Source organism: Peromyscus eremicus, chromosome 15, assembly GCF_949786415.1.
Source record: "Peromyscus eremicus chromosome 15, PerEre_H2_v1, whole genome shotgun sequence".
NCBI lineage: Eukaryota > Metazoa > Chordata > Mammalia > Rodentia > Cricetidae > Peromyscus > Peromyscus eremicus.
In genome coordinates this window covers 29331296-29353770 of record NC_081431.1, presented here as the reverse complement: position 1 = coordinate 29353770, position 22475 = coordinate 29331296, and the positions used below count along the sequence as shown (strand labels likewise).

The window sequence follows — 22475 nt, the reverse complement described above, 5'->3', positions numbered from 1 at the left end:
GTCAGAACAGCCTCCAAACAGCAGCACCAAAACAAAAATGAAGGCCTAGGCGGTGTCTGCTGACCCAGACTGGCTCTCTAGGACCCTCATGAAGGAGGAAGGACAAGAGGGACTCTACCAAGTTGTCCTCTGACTGCCACACTCACAGTGCAGCATGTGTGCCCTCAAAGAGCCATAGAATAATAGTAATAAAACTTGTTTTAGAAAGCAAAAATGAATTCAGACTCACTTCAAGATCTTGAGGACAACCTTCAACGAGAGATTACTATAGATTTATGGTAATTTTGGCTTATCTTACAATTTCTGTATTCCATATAGGAAAGCATCTACTTTTATATTCTGATCATTACTAAATATTTTATGTACTACTTTGTTTTAGAAACTGATAATACCAGAAAAAGATGTCACCTCTTAGTTTGACTAATTTTTTCAGTAGCCAGGCTTGGGTAGATGACCGATAGAATATATGGGGCTCACTTTAACGTTCTACTAAAAGATGTGTGCCGCTGCAGCTTTTCAATTAGAGATGTATTTAAGCATTGTATATCAACTTGGGATGTGATATTCTTAAATTATTTAGCTACTGGTAAGAAAATAGCACTGAAAAATCAGAATCTTAAAACCTAGCACAGAATTAGATTTGAAAAAGTACATATGAATAATAAAACTGCCAATTATTATGCCAATCAAGATTTAAAGAAACTGAGTTGCATTCTTCAACCAACTATCAAAGCAAGGAACCGATATTTGAAGGACCCCGTTTTAGACAACAGTTCCTTGTCACCACACTTGAAATCGATGCAGTTACATCTGCACACAGGAAATTTCTTGTCATTCTGCTCCCATGCAGCACATGCAGATAAATAGAGTTTGTGAAAAGCAGCCTGTTTACAATGCTTAGCACTAAGAGTTCAGTGAGGCCAGAGGAAGTTATTCGTTGTTAATAGGAAAGGTGGTTAGCGTGGAAAAAGAGGACCTGGTAAGTCCATTATGAAGAAGAAGAAAGGAAGGAGCACTCTGAATTACCTCATTATTCTATCACCTACTGTTGTTCCTCTGACATTAGATCTAGTGAAGGGAACACAACAGCTAAAGTCACTTACGAGGATTTCAAAGCACCAGATATGCAAAGCATCAGTCACCACTTTTACCAACCATCTCATCTAAAGGACTTTTGTTGCCCTTTGTGAGCATCCACGAAAGGAGGAATGTCACCCACAGAAACGTGCAGGCAGCAGACAGACTCACTGAATGAAGACAGAAGAAGACTGCACTGACCCTCTTCCCTTCGCAGTAAGTCAGCTCTAGTCCTGCCCGCATGGGGAGCGCAGCACTTACTTTGAACACCTCCAGTGGAGAACCTCAAGGCTGAACTACATACACTTTGGGAAATAAACAGTGAAGCTGACTCATTTGTCCTAACCACAAAACAGGCACAAGAAACCGAATACCAGGGCTTTTAACTCCCTAGGAACCCTAGTTTTTCTCTTTGATGATTTCCTCTGCAATTTTCTTTAATAAAGCAAGTGGAATCATTAAATGACTCAGTTATAATGAGTGAAGAGATGCTGGCATATTTATAGTACAAAGAATTATGGCTCCACAGAGTCCAGGAAGGCTGGATGGACCAAAATTTCTATGCAAATGATATGTACTTTAAAATAATGGAGCAATATGGGATTAATGCTTTAAATCCTTAGGAAAAACTCATTAGTACAATAACAGCTTAGCTATCCAGTGCACCAAGTAAGGACTTCACAAAGTCTCATTTGCTTGTCTTTTTTCAGAGTAATTTTGTTTTCTTCTTTGGTTTAGCAAGAAAAGTCATCATTCCACTTCCTCCACGATGGAACTGGCGCTGTGAGAGGAGCTTACATGAAAGTTACCTAAGAAAAAAGCTTGTTGGGTGTGGTGCTGCACACCTTTGATCCCGGCACTCTGGAGGCAGGAGCAGAGTTCCAGGCCAGCCAGGGCTATGCACAATGAGATCCTGTCTACAAAAGAAAAGAAAGAAAATCCAGGCACTTTCTCATTCCCAGGGTACATTCTGATGTTTACAAATCCAGCATGTGAAATTAGTGAAGGAGTAAACATACCAATTTTACTTGTTTTTAATACCACCATTAGTGAAGACAATGTATTTTGTTATCAGTTTACTCTCTATTTAATGGTTTATGCTTTTATCCTAGACAAAGAAAACCTGTTTTTTAAAATTTGGATTTCTGCCAGTAAAGACATTATAATAGATATAGTTGGGTTCTCTCTGTGACTATTTGTTATAAAGCAGGCATCAGTAAACTGCTTTTATGTTAAGTCTTGGTCAGCTGTTTTTTATGACTTTTAAGCTTTTATGTTAAGTCTTGGTCAGCTGTTTTTTATGACTTTTAAGCTAAGGACAGTTTTCTCATTTTTAAATGGTTATATTTTAAATAGTTATATAAGTGCCTGTATAATAATTTCCACTTTACCTCCTGGCCAGCAAAGCTAAAATATTTATTATCTTGCCCTTTGGGAAAAAGTCTGAATATCTCTACTACAGAATTGCAGTTGTTTTTATATAGACATGCTACAGATGGAGAAGAGCATTCCACATTTAAAATATCTAAATTGCCTTTCATGCTTCATTTCAGCCCCCAAAATGCAAACCGCTTAATATTTAACAAAACTTTTAAGAATGCTAATACTCAGGTGTGGTGGACCATGATAGTAATCTCACCCTGGAGGTGGGGGTGGAGGGTCAGGAATTAAAGGCCACCTTCAAATACATAGCAAGTTCAAAAATGCAAAAAGAATGCAAGTAGTTATATTACGGAGATCATTACTCTGCAGTGCAAGGACTGCTTTGGTATTTTAACTTAAATAGATGTCGATGGCTTAACTGTATGAATCATTTAAGGTTTTATTTAAAGTTTAAACTTAGAAAACAAGAAAAGTAAAATTTAAATTGGGGCAACATTGTGACATATACTATATAGGTTTTTGTATAAATTAAAAATGTAACTAACTATATATTTAATTTTTTAAATATTTGACTTTTACCATACTTATTGTGAGGACCATTTCTCTACCTTAACTAAGTTAATTGACTGGGCTTTTTAAATGGCAGCAAGAGACTGTCCGGGGCACACTGTCAGCACACCGCACTTCCGGAATGGGCCTGGGGCGGCCTGGGGCGGCCAGACGGCAACAGTGATCTCTAAGACATGCACTCTGTTAGCTGAGTGTCTCATCAATGTGAAGTAAGTACCTTTGCCTCTTCCGAGACAGAAAGTATTCCAAATATTGCTAATTTTATAAGACAGTACATGATTTGGGTTCTTACAAGTAAAATTTCTTGTTTTGTTTTGTTTTGTTTTGTTTTTCGAGACAGGGTTTCTCTGTGTAGCTTTGCGCCTTTCCTGGAACTCACTTGGTAGCCCAGGCCGGCCTCGAACTCACAGAGATCCTCCTGGCTCTGCCTCCCGAGTGCTGGCATTAAAGGCGTGCGCCACCACCGCCCGGCACAAGTAAAATTTCTTAAAACTTGCTCCTTTTAAAATACAAGTCAACCTATTATTTGCCTCCAAATTTAGAGGCGACAAGCCAGGCCTGGGGCGGTGCTTCGCTAAGGAGTAACAGGAGGGCAGCAGCCCAGGATGAAGCAGAGGGCAGGCAGAGCAGGCACACTCTGTCCTCTACCCACACACCCAGGATGAAGCAGAGGGCAGGCAGAGCAGTCACTCTCTTTCCTCTACCCACACACCAAGTGGTGCTAAGAAGCTAGATGCCACAGAGAGACCAGATGGAAGAGCTTTGGTTTACCACTTACAAGCTTTTGGTAAAGAGCTAGGAGAGGCTAGATGTGGTACCTCGTGCCTGTAATACCACTACTCAGAGGCTAACGCGAGATGACTCTGAATTCAAGGCTCCTGGACTACAAAATGAGGCCACAGAAAGTATATTCAAACAAACAAACAACAACAACAAACCTGGGGAAAAGACAAAGCAAATCTCAAGGGAGACAGCTGCACTACGATGGCATTAGTGTCATCTCGACTGGGCATGTCACACAGCCACATTTTACCGAATTTCAGAGACCTAGCTGTCTCTCGCTTTGAATGGCTTCTATACTTTCTTCTTCAATAAATTCTTAAGTTTCCAGAAGATTAAGAATTTTATTATTACTTCTGTTACTAGTCTGTAAATTTATGTTCTATAAAAGCTAAGTAATATGTAGGCCAAACTTAGGCCAAGGAACATGACTATACAGATTATTAAATGATATCCAGTCTTTAAAAGTTTAAAATCTGGAACTAATCATAACATCTGAATTTAAGCTCATGCAGGGAGAGGAGGCAGTTCCAGGCTGCTATCCATAACTATCAATCTTCTAACTATTTGACTAATCCAATTCAACACCTGAGTTTTCTAGGTTAAACAAGCTATCAGGTACCAACTTTGTGGCAGATGAGACCTTTGGAGAATGAGAAACCATCTAACTATTTTAGAAATGGTAATGTTTTAGAAATCATCAGTTTGACTTTCAACTTGTGCTAAGCTTGGCAACTTTACCTTTAGTAATGACCTTTTAAGGACTAGAACTAAGTTTTCTTTGACAAAAATATATATAAAGAGTGCTGAGCCAGGGGTTGGTGGAACATGCCTGTAACCTCAGCACTTGGATTGAGAGTTCAAGGTCAGCCTGAGTTACAGAGCCAGCTAAAGTTAATAGCAACACTCTATTTCAAAACAAAACAACCACACAATCAAAAGCCATGGGAAGTTGATGATTAACAGGTGGAAGGTATTTTATTAATCTTTAAGCACAATATAAGGAAAGATTATTTGAATAGCGCCCTAGCAAAGTAAACATTTTCCAGAGCTGATGGAAGGACCATCCCCTTCCATGGTTAGCAGAGATGAGTTGAAAGCTGCCCTTTTTTAATACTTCTATTTGTCAATCTTTACTCCTTAGAGGCATTCCTTTTTCCCTTTTGCTTTGTGAGAGGGTCTCTCTAAACTGCTTAGGTTAGACCTCAAACATAATTTTCCTGCTTCGGCCTCCCAGGTAGCTAAAATTATAGGCATGCAGTACTTCTGCTGACGAGCCAATCTTACGTAATTGCTTTTCAGGATTAAGCAGTCTTATACAGAAAATACATGGGTTGTTTAAGACATGTATCAGTATTTTCAATGTGAACCAGGTCCTGTGATTGACTCATTTTTAATTGTATAATAATTTTAGATAACCATAGCCCCACTTCATATATAAAAGAAACTGACCCTTTGAATCAATAAGCACCGTATATGGGAAAACATTGCTAGTAGGTAGTGAATGTTTGGGTTTTTACTTTGAATGTATTTCATTCTATAGCCCAGGCTACCCTTTTAATGTTCTATGTAGCTCAATTGGCATTAAACTCAAAGCAATTCTCCTGCCTCAGCCTTCCAAGTACTCAGATTGCAGGTATGAGCTACCATGCCTGGTTAGACTGCAAATTTTAATGGTATACTAATCTTCTCATTATACATGTATAATATATAATCTTGTTAATTATGTCAGAAGTGTAAACAGAATGTTTGATAAACAAGTCTACTCAACACATAAATATCTGAAACAATCCGAACAGAACTTCACTCCTGTGTGAATTAGGACTTTAACGATAAAACTGGATTTTCTGGAACCCTTGAGCACCAGAGAGTGAGCAGGGCCTCCCACACGCAGCAAGTGAGTGCCGCTCCCCCCTCTTCCCTCTTCCTTCTTATTTTGCGGCCATCTCACTAAGCCCTGCAGACAGACCTTGAACTTGTGATCCTCTTGCTGCTACCTCCCAAGCAGCTGTGATTACAGGCCTGTACCACCAGGCCTAGTGACTTTAAAAGATCATTAGAAGGTATTCTACCTCCTACAAAAAAATGTTTCCTTCTGTTCAAATAAAAATCAAAGAACGGAAAAAAACCATACAAACATATTAACAATTCACTTCTCTATTATGGCTACAATATTTATTACCCATTGTACCTTTTCATTTTCTTAACTGAATCATTACATTATTAGAAAACAGAGAAAAACAGTGTTCCTCAAAAGAGAACTATCACACTACGAGGAACAATAAAAAAGAAAAAAAAGTAACATTAAAATAAAAACAGGCAGTGGATCTCTGTGAGTTCAAGTCCAGCCTGAAGACCAGCTTAGTCTACAGATCAAGTTCCAGGACAGCCAAGGCTACACAGAGAAACCCTGTCTCAAAAAACAAAAACAAAAACAAAAACAAAACAAAACAAACAAACTAAAAACAGGTTTAGTGGTGTATACCTTTAATCCCAGCACTCGGGAGGCAGAGTCAGATGGATCTCTGTGAGTCTGAGGCCAGTCTGGTCTAGAGTGAGTTCCAGGACAGCCAGGGCTACATTGTGAGACCCCTACCCCCATTTCAATAAACAAACGAAAACCAAGAGCCATAATCTCTACAGGGCAATCTGACAACTAAATGTGCCCTGAACTTTATAAACACCCTGGCAGTGCTCCTCAACATCCCTTCTCTTGATCCACAAACTGTGGCCCAAGCCTCAGTGGCCGGGATACTGAGGTTTCTGTTCACTTCTTCATACAGTTTGCTCAGAGAATACATGGAATTATTTGCAGTTTAAAAATTCTGTGTGTCATATATGGTTGTGACACCTATAAAAATGGAGAGCTTCTCGTTTGGCTTCACACAAGCTCTTGTGAGTTACATCTTTTACAGTTTATGCTAATTAAAAACATACCAACCTGTCCCCAGGTCCCGCTCGGTATCTTGCACCGGGGATCAGGACTGGGTCATCATCACTGTCATCTGTGTCCTGGAGAGCAGAGTCCCTGGTTGATGTGTCTTCGTGAGCCGAAGGCCCGATGGCTTCTGTTTGGGTTGGGAGTTCAGGACTGGTGCTACCCTGATAGGCCGCACTCACAGCGCCAGGCTGCTCAGACAAAGTGCCTTCTTCTGGAGCCCCACAAGGGCTGTCAGGACTTGGGTCATTCCTTTCTCCTGAGTTAGGATCCAATGGCTCAGCAGTGGAGTTATCAGATTGTGCTGTCAGAAAACGAAGTCGTATACAAGTTAGCCACATGTCCATCATTACATACTTAACTTAGGAGCTGACAAGTTCTAAGAGGGAGGAATACGGCAAAGCCATTGTTGAGAAGTGACCTTTGCCTCTGGACAGATTTACACAGATTAAGGCTGTTTGGTTTTGTATATGCGCCAATTTCCTAAAGACAGCGAGATGACCCACCTATATCTATCTGGTTTTGAGGGAGGTTTTCTGAAAATGTTCCTTTCTCTGATAGTTCTTCAGGAGCTCCTGGAGTTAAACAAAATTAGCATTAAATCTAGCTTTTTAAAGAAAAATAAATATAAACATAACACCCCAACATTCCTTTAAATAAATGGCTCTTAATTCTATCTGGGTCATAGAAACCTTTAACATTCAGATAAAAATCTCACTCCAGGACCCCACAAAATGCCTCAAGGGCACTTGCTAAGTGCAAGCCTGGAGACCTGAGTGTGATCCCTAGAACCCAAGTAAAGGCGGAAGGAGGGAGCTGCCTTCACAAAGTTGTCCTCCGACCTCCACAGGCATGTACCCCACACAATAAAATGTAAAAATAAAACAAAATCTCACTCTACAAAGTGTTGGCATTTAGGCATCTGTACTAGCTTGCCCTTAGGGTCCTGACAGGATAGGTCCTCAGCTGCAGCCACTAAGAGCACCCACCATCCACATTCGCTACTTTCCCTTATAAAAGGTGGGCCTCGCCTATGTCCATCTCTTTCTCTCATCCCCAGGGACTGTTCTCTGCCCCCTTCTCTGTCCCTTCTCTGTCCCTTCTCTGCCCTTCCCCCAGTAAACCTCCCACATGAGCCCTGTTGTATGGCATGACTCCTCCTTACCGCTTTTAAATTACAGCACAAAGAACAAACAAAAGTGACCCATTGTTGGGGAACAGAAAAAAAGAGGTGGATACTCAGCACTAAGGTTTCTTATAAGGAAAACAATCAAAATAACCTAACTTGTTTCACTGTCTCCTTCAGGTGCTTGCACAGAGCCCTGTGGGACCAAGGGTTCCTCCTGACCCTCGGATTTACAGTGGCTCCCATTTCCTCTGGAACTTGAGGTTGTACTGCTCCTGTGTCACAAGAAGATACGGGATTCTATCAATAGTTAACAAAAGAATTTTGATGTAATTTTTACTCTACAAATTACTCTACAACTTAAAAGTATATTAGAAAATTCAGAACATAAGTACTTGAAAAGCCATTTTTAAAAAAAGAAATCATGACTTCCAGCATACTTCATCTTAGAAAGACTTTTAAAATGAGGCCATTTTTATTTACTACTTAGATGCTTCTTGTCTGCTACACACTTCTACATGTCCTTTAATGAGACTCTGTGTGTGTGTGAATCAAATACAGGGCTTCATATATAATGTCACACCTTCAATCCCAATTTCTACTGAATTTTAAGTGAATTATATTGTGTCCTTTTCTGTCTACAGAATTATTAGTGGTTTTATAGAATTTGATCACACCCCCCTTTTAGACTCTAATGTTGTATACTTTTAAAAATTGAGATGAATGGAAGCCTGGCCATTTCTTCAGTTTTTTTGAACCGCCCCCTCAGAACACTGTCAAGTCTTTGTGTGTGTGCACACATGTGTGTGCATGTGTGTGTGTGCATGCCTGTTACTGAGCATTACAGTTTTGTAAGAAGAGATTATATTTTTTATTTTAATTTTAATACCCACCTGATGATGGCCATAGTCCCATTAGCATTTCTGGCTATAGCACAATATGAAACCCATTCAAAAATTTTTAGTAAGTATTCCATAAGAAATCATGGCATATGTATAAGGAGAGGGTTGATAAGGAAAGAGGAAGATGTCTAACAACCTGAGATTAAAATCAAATTTAGAGCCAGTGAGATGGCTCAGTGGGCAAGGTGCTTATTGCCAATCCTGATGACTGGAGTTTGGTGGCTAGAACCAACTGGTGGGAAGAGGGAGACAATTCCCCCAAGGACAGTGTCGTTGGGTTTCCACATCTGCGCCATGATGTGCACTCACACACACATACACATGCAGAAAACAAATACATGAAAAAGGCAAATTACTGGGGACTTTTTGCCAGGATTTTATAAAATTCCTTTTAACCAAATTACAAAAGTCAATTTCATATTTTTAAAGTGTAGATAAAATATGATATTATTTTAAACAATATATTATACCTACATGGGTATATATGCAGGAAAAAATGTCAGGGGGTTTTGTGAACCTGCCTGAAGTGTCATCTCAGTAGGATTATTTCAGTTAAATGTTTTATGCTGTTTCTTTTTTCTTTGTAAAGAACATTATTTCTTTCTTTCCTTCTTCCTTCTTTTTAATATATGGTTATTTTGCCTGCATGTATGTCTATGCAGCACATGGGTGTCTGGGATGTGAAGCAGCCAGAAGGAGGACATCTCATCCCTGGATATGGAATTACAGATGGTTCTGAGCCACCATATGAGTGCTGGGAACCAAACCCAGGTTCTCTGGAAAAAACAACAAATGTTCTTAACTGAGGAGCTGTCTTTCAGGTCCCTATGAATATCTTTTTAACCGGGAGAGAATACAAAGCCACTGTGGAAAATAAAACCAAATATAATACATTTTTTCCTCATTGAGAAAGCTATGATACAGACATAAATAAAATGCCAGAGTACAGTAGTTATGATGATTAAAATGTTATGGTGCTAATAGGAAAAGAGCCACTAATGGAAACGACACACACTCAAGTAACACACTCAGCACAGTTACGATGACATTCTAAATCACAGTGAAATGAGGAGGCCGCACGACCTACGGTACTGGGCAAAGTGACAGCCGGGTGGAAAGTAATGGTGTAACTCAGCATCACACTTGCTAGAAAAAAATAATTCCAGAACTAGTAAGGAGACAGTTTTACTATAAAACTATACAGAACACAAAAGTAAGATGAGAGACAGTTTTCCCCAACTCTGGGAGGAACAAGGCTTTTCTAAGCATGAAGATTACAGGCAGAAACCTTAAAGCAAAATCACTGTAAGGAAACTGAAAAACAGCAAACCCGGAAAACACTACAACAGATGTAAAACTAACGACAGCACCCTCGCCTGGTTCTACAATGGCTCTCGTAAGCCAGCCAGAGAGGACGAAGAGCACAGCAGAATAACAATCTATAAAAGATTATTGTTATTGGGGCTTATCATACACACTACGTACTAAGTTTAACGTACTTTCTCTGCAAAATCCCATTACATCTTGACAACAAACCTTAGAAATAGGCTCTTTTAAAAATGCCCTTGTCCATTTTAGAAAAGTGGGATTAAGAGAGATTCCTCAGGCTGTCAAGTTAGAGTCCTCATCTGTCTTTAAAGAAACTAAAACTAAAAAGCAAGATACATACTGAAATAAAGAAAAGATGCATAATTTTAATGTTCTGCTTTACTTTCAACAATATATATTGAATATTTTAAAAATAAAAATGGTAACATTTAACAACTAATGAATGATAATATAATTTATGGCCATTTTAAAATGAAATTAGCATCCAAGAAAAAAAACACAGAGATTAAGACTTAGAATTGTCTGAAGGCATTCTTTCTAAGAAGGCAGTTTCGTCTAGAAAGATGAGAGGAGAAGAGACGGAGTAAATAATGTGAGAATCTCGTGTTAAATTATCTATTATGGAACAGGGCCACAGACACCATGCTTTAAAACATTAGATAAACACTTGGGGTCATGAAGAAACCCCAGTGACGTCATCTTCAAACACACTTAGAATCTGATTCACCAGCTCTGCAGCTCCTGTCCTGGCACAGCCCATAGCTCTAGTGACTTCTTACTCTGCTTACGGCCAGTCTTTCAGCCGGCATTGCCTTCTACTGTGGCACAACATGAACACAGCAACCAAAACTACCTCTATGTTCTTAAACACCTCCTCATTTCCTGGATGACCTTATCTGTCGTCACTCATCTGTCTCTCCTCTGCTCACTCCATTTCACATCCACGAGCTTCCTAAAAGATCCCTGAACATATAGGACTGCTCTGCTCAAACATTATGCAGGATGTCTCTCTGCCTCAAACGTTCTTCCCCTACATGCACTCCATCTTCTTATTGATGACTGACCTTCCCTAGGTTTCCCGATTGTCCTTACCTGCTCTATTTTCTTCCACAGAACTTAGTGCCTTCCAAATGCTATACTGTACACTTATTTATTGTAATTATTGTCCGCTTCCTCCACCTAGAATGTAAGTTCCAGAGGGCACAGATTTTTTTAAAAAACTATTTTTTCTTATGCATTTCCAATGTCTAGAACAATCCTTGGCACACAGAAGGTCTTCAATAACATTTGAAATCCTATTTAATCAGGCTTTACTGTAAAATATATTGAAACATAAACACACATGGAGGCCAGTGAACTGAATAAAGTAACATATAATCACATATTAATCAATCACACAACATATAATTATGTATTAATAATATATTAACATGTGATATATTATTTGCACATAATATACTTTATATTATAATAACAGTATATGATGTATTTACATAAATTTAATATATTAACATAACTTAATATATTAATGATAATTACAAGTGATTATAAATAATTGACATAATTATTATATAATCCTTTATATAATTATGCCAGCACACAATTATATATTTATAAATACCATAATGTCAACAAACATTCATAAATTGCTAATTAAACAAGGTTAAATAAAAATATTTGGATAATGCTCAATCAAGAGGCCTTTAGATAGTGGGAAAGATAAAATGTTTACATAAATTGATTTCTTAAATTTAAGAATCAGCTAAATTAATACATGAACAAAATCAGAAATGTCATTAAAGACAACATATATAGCACTAAATAAGTATAAAAGTCCAACCTTTCTAATAATAAATTAAATAACAAGTAAAATTATTTAATGAGAAAAATACATTGAACAGAAGATTAAAATATGTTCATACACTACCTGAAATGTAAAAAGAGAAAGTCCTTTAAAAATAAATTGGCAATACCTTTTGATCTAAATATAGTTCATTTCTGGAACTATCTCACTGATACGATGCTGATAGTAGGAAAAGTTTTAAAAAGAAAGACATTTCCCTCACTGGGTTAAAAGTGATAAGTTCATTTTCCAATTAAAAAGGAATAAAGAATTAATCTAGAACATCCTACTGGATGGAGTAGTACAATTAGTACTAATAATTAGTATATAACAATTAGTACAAGTAACTAAAACAAGTATAAAGTTAAGTTTAACAAATGCAGAACAGAGTATATTCAGCATAATTAAAATAATGTTCTAAAATGCAAAACAAAAATCATGCACTTATGTATATATACATATATACACAGAGAGAGAAAGAGAGAGAGAACAAAGACTAAAATGTTTGAAACTAATGTAGGTGATTATATTATTGTTTGTATTTTCTATCAGAACAAACATCCCAGGATGACAAACACAAGTTGCTTAAATTTTTATAAATGTAAATTCTCAGGCCTGAGTTTGCACCTAATGAGCAGATGGGATTTATTGATCTGTGGGGTTTTTTGAGTTTTACTTGTTTTGTTTTGTGCGCACATAAGTGTGTGCGTAACACGCACACATTCCAGAGGAAGATGTTAGGGAGTCTTCTTCTATTACTCTTCACCTTTTGGCTTGAGATGGTTTCTCACTGAACAGGAAGCTCACTGGTGAGCTCAAGCGATCTGCCAGTCTCTGCCTCCCAGTGCTAGGGTTACAGGCAGATACAGGTATGTGCAGCCATGCTCCGCTTTTACATGGCTGCTAGGGATTCCACCTCCGGTCCTCATGCTTGCATACAAGGGCTCTTATCCACTGAGAATGAGCTGTCTCCGCAGACCCCTACTCTATGTATTTACAGTTCTTCAAGGAATTGAAAGCACACTACAGTTTCACAACCAATACAGGGTAGCAAAAACAAAACAGAAAATGCAGTACAGACCTAATATAACTCTACACAACAGCGAAGAACGTCTTCACAAAGACGTGAACTTACCATTCGTCTGTAAAGTTCAGTTTTATTGTGCTTGTGGTTGTTCCTTCTGTGCTGTAGTGCAAACTTAAAACTGGTTCACCTGTCCCTGGCTTGGGGCTCAGCCTTTCATTACTGTTATCTGAAAATTGTGTTTAAAACATTTGAAAAAGTCTCTGAAACCAGTAAAAATATGACATTTCCTAAAATTTAAAAGAACTTAAGTTAGGTTGTTCTTGTCATCATTTTTATTCATGTTAGGTTCTCCTTTAAAGGTCAAAGCAACATTATGGATTTCTAGCTTTGTGTACATGACTCCCTCATATTTAGAGGGAGATCAAATGCACTGAAAACCACTTTCATTAAGGAAGCAAAAGCTATTAGCATGCAATGACATACATAATCAATGGAACCTTACTTAATAGAATACCCATGATTTACTTTTTAGTTGCTTGAACATCAGAAAGGATTTGCAGCGGCTAAACTTTAAGAAAGATGAAAGGGTTCTGCACAGGGCCGCTCAGTCAGATGCTACTGAGATCTTCGCTCTCTCTCAAGACACACTCTATGGCAGGGCAGCAGTCTACTGTGCTTGGGCATTTTCTAAAACTGCATCATTATTTTAGTATAGTTCAGCTTTTATTCTTAACTAATCTTGCAAAGAAGATATTTCTTTTTTTTCTTTTTTTTTTTTTTTTTTTTTTTTTTTGGTTTTTCGAGACAGGGTTTCTCTGTGTAGTTTTGCGCCTTTCCTGGAACTCGCTTTGTAGACCAGGCTGGCCTTGAACTCACAGAGATCCGCCTGCCTCTGCCTCCCGAGTGCTGGGATTAAAGGCATGCGCCACCACCGCCAGGCAGATATTTCTTAATAATGGACAATAATTTCACCTTAAAATTTTATAGGGTATATCTACAATACATAATGTCTTTTTAAAAAATGGCAAATATAGGTGGGCACGGGGCTCACACCTGTAATCCCAGCACTTAGGAGGGCCTCCAAGATTTCAGGGCTGGCCTGTGTTCCACAGTTAAAAACAAGTCAGCTGGGCCAGAGTGAGGCTATTTTTCAAAAAGAAAAACTTCACATTTGGCTGGGCATGGTTGCACATATCTGTAACCCCAGCATTCAAGAGGCAAAAACAAGTCAATTGCTCTAAATTTGAGTACAACCTGATACACATAGTGAGTTCTAAGCCAGCCAAGGCTATTTAGTAAGATCCTGGCTCTAAATTAATCCTTAATCAATCAAACAAAATAGCAAATCAAAGCCACAAAAACTGTAGAGACTATTCAAAGCCCTCTCCCCAAAGAGCAAAAGAATAATCAAGGACTAAATCCAACAGAACTTTAAAACATTCCATTTGATAGTCATTAACAGCTTGTGGAAGCCTGAGCATACACAGGGAATAAAAATGGACACAAAACCAAGTATCAGACACTTTGGCTAGCTGTCTCGAGAGAGAAAACCTATCTGTAGTTATCTCTTTCTCTTGGCACCCATTCCAAAACTGATATAACAGTGAATTACTCTTCCTAAAAATAACAACAAATCACAACTTTAAAAATTCAAGTTACTCACGCTTCTTTTCTGCTTTTACAATCATGCCAAGAGTGGGTGCCAGGGCCTGCAGTGAGCCCGCCCACCGAGTGTTCTACCACTGAACTAGATGCACAGGCCTATGCAGGCTCTTAACTGTTGCTACACTGAAGGACATACCCTCTCTCCACTCCTTCTGAAGTTACTGGAGCACTTACTGAAAGAGAACCTCACAGAACCTCCGGTCTAGTTTATAACCAGGAAACATAACAGCATTTCAATAAAGGACTGGAGCAGAAAGGAGAAAGCATTCCCCATGAGATAAGTGAACTGAAAAAGCTCAATTCGTACACTAGGTTTTAAGTTCTAACTTGTGAGAAATCTTGACTTATATGATTAAATCTTATTTTAAAGTAAGTGTAAATACAAAGCTGGCATCCTCAAATTATAAAGATCACTTTATTTCTATTCTATTTGTTTTGACTCCATCCTTAGCATAAACAGCTACTAGGAATGAACTAAAACCCATAAAATGTGCTCTCTCTCTCTCTGTCTGTCTGTCTCTGTCTCTCTGTCTCTGTCTGTCTCTGTCTCTCTCTCTATCTCTCTCCTCTCTCTCTCTCTCTCTCTCTCTCTCTCTCTCTCTCTCTCTCTCTCTCTCTCTCTCTCTCTCTCTCTCGTGTCTCACCATGTAGCCTTGATTTGCTGAGAATTCACTTTGTATAGGCTGGAGCTGAACTCAGAGATCTGCCTGCCTCTGCCTCCCAAGTGCTAGGATTATAGGTGTGCACCACCAATGCAGACCTACACCAATTTCAACACCTCAGCATTGTACCTAGGGTCTTGGAGGTGGCATTTTACAAAACAGCATTCTAGTAAAAGCACAAAACCTTACATTGGAAAAAACTATCAAGAATGAGACTTTGACATCTGTCCAGTCCTTTACCACTTGGGTAAATTTATAGTTGCTAGTCATTTGTCCACACAGTTTTCCTTTTTCCTTTAGTTATACCATTGAGATTTTCAATCCACTGATAACAAAGACACTACTGTTTTAAGGTTGCTGTAACTGGGGCTAAAGCCTGGGATGATCCAAGGACACAGGCAGAGCTAGAGCTGGTTCTTTCCAAACATGTTATAAAACATTTTGCTATTTATTTTTCCTTTAAGGCAAGGAAGGAATCAAGGGTATGGTGGCACACATCATTAAACTCATACCAGGGAGGCAGAGGCACTCGGATCTGAGTTCAAGATCTGCCTACATTGCAAGTTCCAAACCAGCCAAGGCTACATAGTGAGACTCTGTCCTGAGAAAAAAAAAAGGGGGGGGGGTAATTTAAGAGCAAGTGTATTGCTCTATTAGAGGACCTGAGTTCAATTCCCAGAACCCATGTTGGGTCACTTATAGCTTCCTGTTAACTCCAGCTCAGGGAATCCAACACCCTCTTCTGGGCTTCATGGACAACCCTCAAACCCACCCCTACCAAAAACAACAACACAACATTCTTTTTGAAGAAAATGAAAAAGACAGTTACATACATTCATATATTATTTCTATAAGAATATAGTAAACAAAAGCAAGGACGAGAGAGAACAGTGCAGAAACATTTCATTAACATTTGCACAACAGCCTGCCAATCCCTGCCCAGCAAGAAGCCTCCAGGCAATCAACGACAGTCACAATTTCTTTCCTAGAGTCATCTATTACAAAATTATTCAAACACAGTCATAAAATGGGGCAATATTCATACACTCATAAAATGAGTATAGCTGATTGACACTTTTCCCTCCAACTCTTAATGAACTCAACAGCCTTGGCTAAAACTGGCCAATCACTGTATAAATGGAACAGACTCTTTCATTAGGTACTCAAACTTCAGATTACTGAGTTTAATGATTTCCATATAGCTGCACATAAATTGTGTCTCTGGTAGAAACACTATCCAATACAGAATTTGACTTCTTCAAATGAAGGACCAGTGTGAGTTTACAGCCAAGGATTAGAATGTATTTCTAACTCTCCTCATTCCACTCTTCTTAGGTTTATGCCACTTTGCATGACTACATACAACTTATTAAGATGGACTTTTCTGAGAATACTGATCCCTAGCTAAGAATGAATGTAATTTGGGGGCTGGAGAAATGTCTCAGAGGTTAAGAGACTGTTCTTACAGAGGCTGGATTTGATTCTCAGCACCAACATGGAAATTCACAACCATCTGTAACTCCAGTTCCAGAGAATCCTCGCCTCCCTTGGCCTCCATGGGCACTAGGCACACCTACGGCGTGCAGACATACATGCAGATTAAACACACATGCACATAACATACAATAATAAAATGATTTTTCAAATGGATGTAATTCACTGTGTGTGATAAAATGCATATTATAAGCTAAAAATTTCTAAGAAAAATGCTTCAAGGAACTACAAATTAATGAGTTGTTTTTATATCACTAAAAGGATATTTATAAGTATTTAGATTTCCTCTACCTTGTTTAATTGCTTTAAAAAGGAACAGCAAACACATTCTAAAAACTATTTCAAAGCCATACTCATTACATAATACACAGATCTTTCTTTAATACTTATCATACATATATTTTTTGTCTTTACTGTCAGATGAGGCAGAACACAGTATTCACAACCATACATGGCAGAGCTGGGCTGCTTAGTCATATTCCTAATGTTTGCTAGCTGTGTGTAGTCTTAGACAAGTTTCATAACTTTCTTTTGCCTCAGTTTTAGCATCTGGAGAATGAAGATAAGTATACCTACTCCACAAAGAATGGTAAGTATACCTACTCCACAAGGATGTTAAGTATACCTACTCCACAAGGATGATAAATATAAGTACTCCACAAGGTTGATAAATTACCTACTCCATGAGGATGCAGTGAGGATTAAGGAAATTAACAAAAGGATTTAAAGCAATGTTTGGTACAATGAAGTGTGATATTAGGCTGTTGTTGCTATTATTATTATTAATTCAATATTGCAATAGCTGAGTATTAACTCTATCTAATTATCTATTAGTCAATCAATCAATCTATCATCTATTATCCATCCATCCATCCATCCATCCATCCATCCATCCATCCACCCATCCTAGCCCATATAAACAGATATGACTCAACTATCTACTTGTTTTTCTATATGTCTTGGAGTCTTGATTTCTACAACAAAATAAAAATGATAACATTCTCCTCATTATATTATGAAAATGTAGGAGGGGACAGAAGTAAAATTCTTTCCTTTCCCTTTCTTTCTCTTTCCTTCTTTCTTCTCTCGAGACAAGTTCTCTAAGACAGCCCTGGCTGTCTTAGAACTATGTAGACCAGGCTGGCCCTGAATTCAGAGACCCACCTTCCTCTACTTCCTGAATGCTGGGTTTAAAGGCATGTGCCACCACACCTGGCTCAGAAGTAAAATTCTTAACATACTGCTGATCACATAAAAACTTAGTAGATGTCAACTATTATCAGAGACAATTCTAAGTTAGAAAATAACTAACATAGAACTATAGAAAACGATTTGATTAATAGAAGAGTAAAACATACGAAATACAAAATACAGTTTAATGTCCAAATAATGAAATATATCACCAATTGTCAGATTTGACACTGAGTACTGGGGTGGTGATGGTGGAATTAGTCATTTCATTCCAAATAACCAACTGGTAGATAGTAAATCTAACAGTACACAGAATCTGGAGTGAACTCTCAATTCACTGTCTTTTCCCACTAGAATTTAAAATATACTATTAATAGATGTGTTCTGGTGGTAAATACTGAACTAGTATTTCTCATTAATTTAAGAGTCTTCAAACATTAGATACTTACTAAAAATAAAAAATTCAGTATATATTTAATGGCTACCTAAAATACTACTTGAGCCAGACGTGATAGTTCAGTAAACTCAGCTATTGAAGAGGTGAAAACAGAATAATCTCAAGTCTGAGGCCAGGCTGCATAACTTAGAACTTTGTTACTAAAAAATAATATGGAGAAAAGGGAAACAGGGGACATGATGTAATTATATTATAATCTCAAAAAATAAAAAAATTACAAAAAGTAATAGTAAAGGGCAGGGATATAGCTTTTTCTCAGTGTATGCAAGGTCCTGGTGTCAATCCTCAGTGTTGCATAAATAAACATTAATGTAATATTCTCATGATAATATTGTTAAAATTTCAATTTTGTAATAGTATACAAGTATGATTTTAAGGAAATATATATTTAATTAATGACAAATCCAATTGAAGAATTAGTAAAATCAGTTTTCCTAGGTTCTGATTACCCACTTGTCTCCTATAGATAAATGCTTTAACACCACAGGAAGCCTACTTAGGTAAAATGACCCCAAGGTTTTTTTTGATAATTAAAGACCATCAACTTCTACTTAATGATTATCACTGTAATAAGTATAAAGCAATTTGCTCAATCATGACAAAGACTTAAACTCATATGAAACTATTTTCTTACACTCTCCCCCAAATTAACTGTTATTCAAAAAAAATACTTAAAAAATAAAATAAAATGAAAAAACTACTGACCTAAATATCTGAATAAATATTTGTAAGTTTATATATATATATTTATGCATATATACACAGTATGTATGTAGATACATGCATATCTACATATGATATCTACATATATTATATGCACATATATGTGCATAAATATATTTATGTGTGTATGTTATATATGCATATACACAAATTATATTCACACATATATGCATATGCATATATAATGCAGTATGCATATGTAATATATATTTATTTTTATATATGTCATATATAATTTCTTCTAGGCAGCAAACAAAGTACATCATAGATACCATTGGGCTTTGTCCATAATTAGCACAGGAGAGCTATCCATATGTTTGTCCACAATTCTAAATTTTGTAAATATGATAAAGTATTTCTCATATAACAATGTCTGTAATTTGACTTTTTCCCATCATTCTGTTTATTTAGAAAGCATACTGAATAAAGGAAATAGAAACTACTGAGACAAAGTCAGGGATGGGGGATATATGCTCTTGTAGCCCCAGCTTTCTCAGAGGCTGAAACAGGATTGTCTGAGTGCAAGGCTTCAATCAGCCTGGGCAACAAAGCCAGACCTCTGACTACATATTTTATTTCTTTTTCATATTTGTAAAGAAACAGTATGCTTCTTTTAAAGTTTGATACTTATTCTGTAGATGTGTATTTAATCGCCATCTAGGTGACTAGGTGCTTTCTGGATCTCGCTCTGTAGCCTAGGCTGGCCTCAAACTCACAGAGATCCGCCTGGCTTTGCCTCCCGAGTGCTGGGACTAAAGGCGTGTGCCAACACCGCCTGGCGACTAGGTGCTTCCTATATTGTTTATTTTCTCACAGTAGCACGTAGATTTCTTTATGGGGGTAGCTACCAAAGATAAAAAGGTTGCTAATAACATTCAGGCTCAACGAGTTCATCTCACTGATGAATTTTTTCTTTGAATAATTACATACATCACTGCCTGTCTATGGAACAGTATAGGGAGGTGTTTGGATCATGAATACAGAGTCCTCACCAGTGGGTAATGTCACCTTGCAGTGAGTTCGTTCTTCCTCAGAGGACTGTAGAAGCTACTGGTACAGTAAGCTGTCACCAACCACATTTGGTTTTCTTAGCTTTCTCTAGCTTTCCCACCGGACGTTGTCTTCAATATGCTTCTGCTTGTCCCTCCAGGCTTTACAATGCATGGAGCAGAACATGACCCTAACTAAAAGTCAAGTAGACCCTTCCAGAGCTGTGAGTCAAAAGCTCTTTCCTTATGTTATTCAGTCTCCCCTCACCCCTCCCCTCTCTCCTCATCTCCTCATCTCTATCCTTCCTCCTCTCTTTCACATACATATATTTTAAAGACAGGGTCCCACTATGCAGACCTGGCTGGCCTAGAACTCACGGAGATCTACCTGTCTCTGCTTTCCAGGTACTGGGATTAAAGATATATGCCACCATGGCCAGCGTTTAAGTATTCTTTAATAGCAAGAGAAAACAGACTAAGATACTTCAAAGCCAACATTTAAAGGTTATCTCCCCCCACACATACACACACTACCAAAAGATATCTTACACAGGGCTGGAGAGATGGCTCAGCGCTTAAGAGCACTGACTGCTCTTCCAGATGACCTGGGTTCAATTCCCAGCACCCACATGGCAGCTAACAACTGTCTATAACTCCAAGATCTGACACCCTCACATAGACATATCTGGAGGCAAAACACCAATGCAAATAAAATAAAAATAAATAAATAAAAAGATATCTTACATAGCTTCTTTTCCCCATAACTATCAGTTTCTTCTGAAAGCTCTCTTTCTGATGGTTTACTATAATCTTACCAAGATACCTAGACATAATTTCTCTTAATTATAAAACTGGCTAAACAGTTTCAAAGTACCACTTATTTCTACCATTACTGTCATTATTTTGTAGTAATAATATTATAATTATAATAAATAATTATATATATAAATAATATAATAATTATTTTGTAGCAATCTGCCCCAAGCCTAAGTTCCATTCATTCTACTTCACAAAGATTTTTAAAATGTACTCACTTCCCACTCCTACTGCCTTAGACTGGATTCTTCATTGTCTCTTACCTGGATTATTACAATAATTTCTTGTATGGTCTGACTCTCTTTAATCTTTATCTTCTATTTATTCATCTGTAATGTTGCCCAGATAAACTTTCCAATATGTAATCTGGCTATTATGCTAAATTCTCCAGATTGAAATCATTTCCATAGCTCTGATCACTTAAAGAATTAGTAGTGGCACACCTTTAATCCCAGCACATGAAGCAGAGGCATGTGGATTAATCTCTGAAAGTTCCAGCCAGCCTGGTCTACATAGAGAGTTCCAGGCCAGCCAAGACTAAAAGTGAGACCCTGTCTCAAAAACATAGCCCCCACCCCACAAAAAAAAACCTGACCAAATATTGGTACCAATAAAAATGGTATGACTTCATACCACTGCACATATATGACAATGAATACAAACAACACATAAAGAATACAGAGAGAGGTATATACAAAACAATCCTCCGAACAAATACAGGATTGCAGATCCAATGAGAATAAATAACAAGTCGCAAAGAGGGAGAGGGGGAAACACTGCATACTGGGAAGTCACATTTTTGGAGAGATTGACACAAAGGAGAAGTAGAAATTGCTTAACATCAACAACAACGCAGTTTGGGAGTGGGAACCATGCGTCTAAGCTGTCTGAGAAGGAAAGGAGTCGGAGTGTTAGCAGACTGGAGGCAGGCTACTCGGTAAGAACACAGCAAGTGAGCACAGTGTTAGCAGACTGAAGGCTACTAGGCAAGACCACAGTGACTGATCAGTGTCAGGAGACTGAAGGGACTTGACAAGGACACAGTGCATAAGCAGAATGGCCAAAAGTAAGGTTAGAGAGATTATGGCCAGTTCATGTGTAGCTTATAAGACACAGTGTGAAGTTCAGTAGTTTTCAAGGGTTAAAGAAACTTTAGATGGGAAAATGATAGAGTGTATATACACTTTTCAAAGGGTCACTCTGCTAGTAAAGAACAGACTGTGGCTGAAGTAGAGATGAGGAAGTCAGTTACCAAGTTATTACATTAGGCCAGAAGTGACAGACTGGTGACAGGCAGGCTGTCTGAACTTCTAAGTACAGTTTATCTTCAGATAGCACATACTGCCATAGGTAAGCCTATGTGCTTAGGTCATTTCCCATTGTTATGACAATTCTGCTCATAGGTCTTATCACAAAACTACATTTATATTGTAGTTTCTGCCAAACGCAACTGATATTTGACCTCATACAACCTCTCTAAGGTTATATGACTATATGGCAAAT

The 22475-nt window shown here is 37.9% G+C and overlaps 1 protein-coding gene across 3 annotated transcripts in view; it reads right to left on the bottom strand.

Annotated features, from left to right (window-relative positions):
* Nucleotides 1-22475, bottom strand: part of Dcaf6 (DDB1 and CUL4 associated factor 6) — a 116569-nt gene that overhangs the window by 16393 nt on the left and 77701 nt on the right. For all 3 annotated transcript variants that reach the window (XM_059280544.1, XM_059280545.1, XM_059280546.1), the window contains 4 exons: nt 13084-13201; nt 8034-8149; nt 7255-7323; nt 6752-7052 (listed from right to left, as the gene is read on the bottom strand). In XM_059280544.1, the coding sequence (XP_059136527.1) occupies nt 6752-7052; nt 7255-7323; nt 8034-8149; nt 13084-13201 (604 nt within the window). The remainder of the gene's footprint in view (nt 1-6751; nt 7053-7254; nt 7324-8033; nt 8150-13083; nt 13202-22475) is intronic.